General features: G+C 30.2%; 1 protein-coding gene across 1 annotated transcript; it reads right to left on the bottom strand.

Moving 5' to 3' along the window:
* Positions 1–1,269: 1,269 nt before the first annotated feature.
* LOC112007172 (cucurbitadienol 11-hydroxylase) lies at positions 1,270–7,389 on the bottom strand. Its single transcript, XM_024039480.2, has 9 exons — positions 7,190–7,389; positions 3,171–3,501; positions 2,925–3,077; positions 2,579–2,824; positions 2,411–2,500; positions 2,232–2,310; positions 2,035–2,141; positions 1,780–1,907; positions 1,270–1,363 (listed from the first exon to the last, which is right to left on the bottom strand). The coding sequence occupies exons 1-9, from the start codon at positions 7,387–7,389 to the stop codon at positions 1,270–1,272; spliced, it is 1,428 nt and encodes a 475-aa protein (XP_023895248.2).
* Between the last annotated feature and the right edge of the window lie 360 nt (positions 7,390–7,749).

Below are 7,749 nucleotides of genomic sequence, written 5' to 3'. Positions count from 1 at the left end.
ATATAGTGGTCGTGAAGAAGAAAAAGGGTAAATGGAGGGTGTGTATGGACTTCACCGACCTTAACCAAGCATGCTTGAAAGATCCTTTTCTTACGCCGAAGATTGATCAACTAGTAAACGCAACATACATATTTTAAAAGTGTCTCAGAACTTGAGATTAAAGCTTTACAAATGGGCACTATGTTTTATTCATCTTTTGGTCATTTAGCTAGAGATACTTTAACTCATTTTAGCTCCCTACAGAGTTTCTCTTTCTCTCGCATTGTTCGGCAAGAAAATGTTATTGCACATGTCTTAGCCCAGAGAGCAAAATTGTCTTTTCCTTTTTTAGAGTCTGTTCCATCAGACATTGTTGATTATGTTTCACATGATTTTCCAGTTCATTGAATAAAATGCAAGCATAATTTTCTTTCTAAAAAAAAAAGGATGAAAATGCACATATGGATTGTAGTTAACTCAACTGTTAAAGTCTTTAATGGTTGAATAAGAGATCTAGAATTTAATCCCCGCCTACACAAAAAACTAATTGATATCTTGGACTAATGATAAAAAAACTATTATCAAGAGTGGACGCTATAAGTTGAAACTCTAAAAAAATAAAAAAGAAGATGAAAATGCACCTCACATTCTTTATATAGATGATGGGATCGGAACCTATAACATCCGTTCTATTAAGGTTGTTCTTTATAATTAGGTATAAAAAATAAAAAAGATGAAAATGCCCCTCATATTCTTTATATAGATGATGGGATCAGAACCTATAGCATCCATTCTATTATGATTGTTTTTTATAATTAGGTCGAAGACTTTACCAACTGTGCAGAGTTAGCTATAATACAAGTTAATAAATAAATAAAATTCTCACTTCCTTTACTTTCTTTATTATTATTTTTTTTTTGGCTAAAGGATATGACTTAATACTAGCACATATTTCCTCGAACATGAAAAACATTAATCGCTAACAGTAGATTTTGTTTCACATTCTAGAGAGACAGACGTTACATAAAGTAAGGTGGAATTATTATTTCACACTCTCAAATATATAATAATGTTTCACACAATGTCAATGATGTATTGTTGGAAGTGACCCAATCAAATCCCTAAAATACATATGCATTAAGACAAGAAAAAACGTACTTGCATTTGGATAAGTGTCCAATTATTTTTCGTGAAATCATATCTTTTTTTTTTCTTTTTCTTTTTTTCATGAAATCATATCTTATTTCAATATAGAAGTATCCATTATTTTGCATGAAATAGGAATGTCATTTAATTACTCTTCACCGAGAATTTCATGTGGAGGACATCTGTAAATCCCAAAACAGGATTTCGAGCAATGGTTCCTCCCTTGATCTTTGTCCACCTATAAAAAAATAATAAATATGGAAATATATAAAGAGGATCATGTTCGGTGTGGTGGAATACTACATATTAGTCACAACTTAAATTTATAGATTCATATCACAATTAAGATGGTATGAAATTGTTTTGAATAATGTGACACTAAATAAATCTTTAAATTTGACAAGAACCTCGTAACTCAATTGACACTTTTTGGTATTTCCAATAGAGATATCCAGTGTTTAAATATCTCTTCCTCCAACTATTAAACTAAAAATTTATTTAAAAAATCTTTAAATTTATTGTATTTATTTTGAATTTTAAATAGATCAACTTCAATAGAGGTTTCTTTTATGCCAAGACAAACCTGGCAGAATTTTTTTTTTTTTTTTTTTGGCGGCAATAGCACAATTTAAATCATAAAACGGAGCAAATTACCTATATTTAGTGACCAAAACATGGAGGAATGTAGCCATGAATGCTTTAGAATACTCCGCCCCTGCACATTGTCTAATTCCTCCTCCAAAAGGCATGAAATTCTTAGATACAACCAATGGGTCAAGATCCTGGTTCCATTTATAAAAATAAATAAATAAATAAAATAAAAAATGTTGTCAAGGAGATTTCCCTGAATAAACAGCAATAACATTGGTTGGATCATTTGTTCCTTCTAATAAGGTTGTAACCACATACCTTCCAACGCCAAGGATTGAAAGCAAGTGGATCCTTGTATATGTTTGGGTTTAATTGAAGAGCAGAATTTGCAAGCATAATGGTCCAACCAGATGGAATTGTATATCCTGTAGGCATGCACTTGGCCAATCATTTACACTTGTAATTGGATATAAATATGATGACAGTGAACCAAATATATGCATCTGATAACGTACCACCAAATTCAATGTCTTTCATTGCTTTCCGTAGTAACCCAGGAGTAACATTTGCCATCCTAAGAGCTTCATTGATTACCTATAAATCAACACATCAAAATTTTTATTTTTAATAAGCTAATTGAATTCATCAAACACCTCCAAGAGAGACTAGAACATGTAGAGATTGTAGAACCCACTTGAAGTGTAAAAGTCATCGACTTATATTCATCCCATGTGAGTAAGGAGTTTGGATTCTCTCTGCTCTTAAGAATTGCCTCATGCTCATCCTAATAAATGATACATGATTAATGTTAGTTACATCATAGATTGTGTGCTAAAAATAATGTTCTTGTACATTTACATACCGTCAACTGTTGTAAAACTGCAGGATGCTCTGCAATTAACTTCATAGTTAGTGATAATGCTACTGAAGACTCAAAGCTAGCAAATAAGAGCGCAAAAAGCATTGTGACGAGAAAGTCTTCTGACAAGAACTTCTTCTTATCCATGTCATCTACAGCTTGATCAAGCAAATCTTCTGAACTTTTTTCAGTTGAAATGATCTTCTCTTTTACTATTTTCCTCAACATGCTCAATGCTTCATTTTGCTCCTAGCAAATGAAAAGTAAAATTTAAAATTAAAGTATCAGACTAATTTTTTCAAACAAATAATATTTGGGAAAGTTGATCATCTCTTGTTATTTTGATTACCTTTAAACATTTATAGTATGTAGTACCAGGGATATTCAAGGGAAATGACATGAAACCTACTAAGAGATTAGTGAACTTCTCGCTCATTTTCATCTGTGATATTTTTTCAGCATCATAACTAAAGAATATCTTCGCACCGAAATCAAAAAGCATCTACAATATGGAAGAAACATAGATATGTCATAATCCAAAGTGCACTACATTATGAAGGAAATTTGTCTATATCAAGGGAAAGTTGAAAATTACTTTGGAAGCAGCATTTCTCATATCAACTGAAGGCTGACTTGACCATGTCTGTAGGGCTTTGTTAACAAATTCTTCCATTTGAGGAAGCAACTTTTCCTTAACGGCGTCAGCACCAAGGTGATTCAATGCGATGCTTCTTATGTACTTGTGGACATCACCAAGTGCACTCATCTTATTTTCGCCTTCCATCCCAAAAAACTTGGCAAATGTATCCAAGTACCATATTTCAACTAACCTTCCTTCTTGCTTAAGGATGTAATTGTTGAATTCAGGATTTGTTGATACTATTACAGGCTGACTTGCCACACTAGTTCGAAATATTGGTCCGTATCTAAGAGAGGGAAAAAAATTATTAAAAATTTATAATCTTATTTTTGGGAGTATTGTTTTATGCATTTTTCATTGATATATTATTTTTTTTTCCAACTTTTTTATAAACACAACTTGTTGAGATTGCAAGGTTTAAGTGGTTTCACATGAGCCCATCATTAAAAGTAATTTTATTTTTCTCCTCTCACAATCTACTAGTTCAACAAGTTGTCACAAGACTTATTCTAATTTTTTTTTATCTTACTTATAATAAATACACTATCATCTTTTTTATATGTCAAAATTCATTATATATATATATATATAAAGAAATAAATAAAAAAAATTCTACTCTTTCCATGTTTATATGCTTCACAACCTATAAAAATAAAATGAAGGCAGGGGGTAAAGGGGAAATTAACAAAGCTACAGCTTTGACAATGGAGAAAAAGAAGAAGAATATTTTCATCTTTCAGAAGTAGTGGTACTAGAAATAAAAAATAAAAAAGCTAATAAGACATCAAATAATTTATGCAATATTTTTTTTCCACTTCATACATTTTTTTTAATAACCAAAAAAACTTTTGGGATGGTTACATATATATATCAACATAAAATTCGGTAAGATTTATTTAGTATCTACTTAATTATCATTTATTATTTATTTTTTCATACCTGTAATTTTGACTTTGAACAAAAAGTTAAGTGTGTGGGGGGGGGGGGGGATTGGCTTATATAAGCAAAAGAAAATGCGATTAATATGTCATCTTTTTTGTGAGTTCTCTTACATTAAAATGGCACTTAATATATACATGCATTATATTTTAATGGGTTAATTTCACTAAATATCAATTTGATTTCTAACTTTTCAACTGTGTCAATTTAATTTTTAATATTTTTATTATCATGTCAATTTAGTCTATACCGTTATTATTTGGATGAAAAAATTTGATATGTCAAATAGAATAGTAAAAAGTCATTTTCCATGCCATATCAACTACCAATTGCACTATTATGTCAAAATTAAAAATTTAAAAAAAAAAAAAAAAAAAAAAACTTAAACTTAAACAAAACAAAATATTCACACATTGAGATCAAATTTGGGGAAAAACTGAAATCCCTAACTTCTTGTCTCATCAGATTCATCTCCCTCACCCTCACTCTCACTCTCACTCTCACTTTCACTTGGGTCAAGATCAAGTTGCAGATAGCGACTCTGGCGACAAGGATTCTGGCAGTAGCAGGTTTGTTCTCTCTATCTCTTTTCGGACCCTCTAGCCCAAAAAGAGAGATACGAGACCAAAGTCAGTGAGACAATTATGGTTCTTAAGAGTAGTCATAAGGAAAATACATGGCAATCTAGGGTCAACATTGGAAAGAGAACAATCATGGGAGAAGAACCGCATGCGCCACAGAATACACCTGTTGCTCCTAGAGTTAATGGAACCAAAGTCACTGATTTAACCAAAGCCTTTGTTCTTGGCCATTGGCCAAGAAGAAAGTATGGGACAGTCTAGGGTCAATTAAGAAAGACCAATGGGCTTAGAGGAGGGAGGACCCTCATGCAACTAAGGACAGACTTTATTTTATTTTATTTTGATGGACCGAAACGACTGTCCCAAAGGGTTGTACTTTTTTAACCCAAAAAAAAAAGAAAAAGGTTGCACTTCTTTTTTTTGGTTACCAGAAAAAAGTTGTACTTCTTCAAAGGCAATAATGCCGTAGACTTTTACTACAATATTCTTTTCCTTGTGATATAAATGTCTTTTTCTTGCTCGGAGTATTACTTTATATTTTGCTCGGACTTGTGATGTATATGTCATGCCTCTCTTTTGAATTTCTTAATAACTAAGAGAGACCAATAATTTGTCATTTGGTAGCTATGGAATGGAGATTATACTACTAACTAGAGAGAGAAAGAGGTGGGATTTTAGAACCATTTATGAGATGAATTTGATTGTGTGCAGATTAAAAAAAAAAATTTAAATATGATGTGGTAATACAATTGACAATTGATGTAGCATGGAAAATAATTTTTTACCATTCCCTTTGACACATCAATTTTTTTCATCTAAAGAATAACATTATGAATTAAATTGACACGGCACTAAAAGTGATAGGGACTAAATTTATACAATTGAAAGGTTAAGAACAAAATTGACATTTAGTGCAGAGAATAGGGACCAAATTTATCATTTATCCTATTTTAATTTCATATTGGTCTTAAAAACTCTATATATATGTTTGAGTGTAATTGTATAAAAATACACTTCTATCTTATGAGAAAAAATCTACACGACAAAATCTTAAAAGGGAAACCTAAGGAACAACACCTAAATACTGTATCTAAATCTTGCTCATATATATACATGTGTGTTTCGATATATATATATATATATATAATATGTAGTATATAGAAAAAAATTAATTATGATATTTTAATTTGGGCTCCCAAAGTTTTTTTTTAAAGATAGTTACAATATGTTGCTAACTCTGTAACTCGAATCTTTTCTACCCTAAATCTCTAAACACTTTGCGATAAAGGTAATAATTTGACTCCAACTCATTATGTGGCAATTAAAGAGACTATTTATATACAGTTTTAGTCACAAAAAAAAAAAAAAAAAAAAATAATGATCCATTTGACTTATGAATAATGCTAGAGATACAAGTTATTTTACAAAAAATTTTACAAATTGCTGATGTGGTGAATGATTATTGGTAAATGAAAAAGTGATATTAATGGTGAAATTTAAAATAAAATGTTATAAAATAATTTGTGACTGTAGCACTACTCTTGACTTATTTGAATAATACAAATTGATAGGCTTATAAACCACCATGTAATAAATTGGAAAAAACAGTTTACAACATGTTCAAAGCCAAGATTTTTCTAAAGATACTGGCTCCGCTTTTGGGGGATCATTGTACCAATTCAGCCTCATCAGACCCTATAAAGACTCATTTATTTCAGTGACCAAGATATGTTATCTCTGATTAATTTTACTCTTACTAATTCTAAACTAAGAACGCTTTCAGTGTTGACTTAATTTTAGTCTTATCTAAAATCTTTAATTACTGTATTTTTGGCATCAAAGTGAGATGACATGATGCATGTGACCTTGAAAAGAAAGATTTTATCAACAAAAAAAAATTAAAATTAAAAATTAAATACGTAAATAACAAGATTTGGATAAAAACTTGGTTGTAACTAATGACTAAAATTCCACTAAATGTCTTTTTGTTAAATGTGCATTTTAACAAATTTACCATTGATTGCATTTTCTTTTTGTATACTTTATTTTTACAAAATTTTTAGAAGATTAAAGATCAATATATAGCTATGTCACTAATCGAATGTTGAAATTTCAAGTTTTTATACTCTATAATCTAAAATTATACATAAAAAATAAGTTTATGGATCGAATAGTAAATAACATCCGATTAATATGAAATTTGACATATATGTTAAAAACTTAAATAACATACAATCCAAAAGTTTGATTTTCAAAATATGTAGCAATGATAATTTTGTTTAATGGGAGTTGTAACTATTAGGTACAACCAAGTTTGTAATCAAATTGTGTTCATGTATAAATATATACTTATAGAAAATGTTATATATACCATAAAAACACACACACAGTACTAGTTATCAAAGTAATATAATAATAATAATAATAACGCACAAACAATCAGTAGCATGTAACCTTTGAGCTCTCTTTTTGATAAATGGGTGGAGGTCTAGAGAGTAACTGGGAACAATCAACTGAAGGGTCTCTCCAATAAGGGGTAGACCCATGGAACCTGGAGGGAGGACTCCATTGCACCTTGGATTGCTCCATTTGTTATGACAGTAAGTAAAATATATGACCAGAACTGCTACAATAGATAATCCAATTATCCACATTTTGTGTAGATTTGGTTAAAGATATTGTCTTGTTAGAACCCTCAGAAGCAATTAAGTAGGGGTTTGGCTGGTATATCTCTTGCTTTCCCTCTTTAGAAATGGATGTGATATATATAATAAGTGAAGAAGCCTTATGAGAACTGCTATAACACGCCCAATCAATATATATATAGACTTTTCTCTACTCTTTTGTGAGTACCTATGAATATATTGCATAAAATAAGACCACGTATACTTGTCTAATTAATATATTTTTTTTTTTTTGATAACCATTGTCTAAATAATAATATAAGACAGCATGTTTATGCATGAATTGTCAGTGTAGAGTTTTTTTTTTTTTTTTTTTAGAAGACTTTAGTA

Source organism: Quercus suber, unplaced genomic scaffold (assembly GCF_002906115.3).
Source record: "Quercus suber isolate HL8 unplaced genomic scaffold, Cork oak 2.0 scaffold_670, whole genome shotgun sequence".
In the NCBI taxonomy this organism is placed as follows: domain Eukaryota; kingdom Viridiplantae; phylum Streptophyta; class Magnoliopsida; order Fagales; family Fagaceae; genus Quercus; species Quercus suber.
Note: the sequence above shows the minus strand (reverse complement) of the source record. Positions and strands in the feature narration are given on the sequence as shown.

Bases quoted from the DNA above. Each gene is read 5' to 3' on its own strand.
- LOC112007172 (XM_024039480.2), bottom strand. From the start codon at position 7,389: ATGTGGATAATTGGATTATCTATTGTAGCAGTTCTGGTCATATATTTT. The intron at 2,142-2,231 runs GTACGTTATCAG...GCATGCCTACAG, and splicing joins GAAAGACATTGAATTTGGTG to GATATACAATTCCATCTGGT. The intron at 1,908-2,034 runs GTATGTGGTTAC...AAATGGAACCAG, and splicing joins TCAATCCTTGGCGTTGGAAG to GATCTTGACCCATTGGTTGT.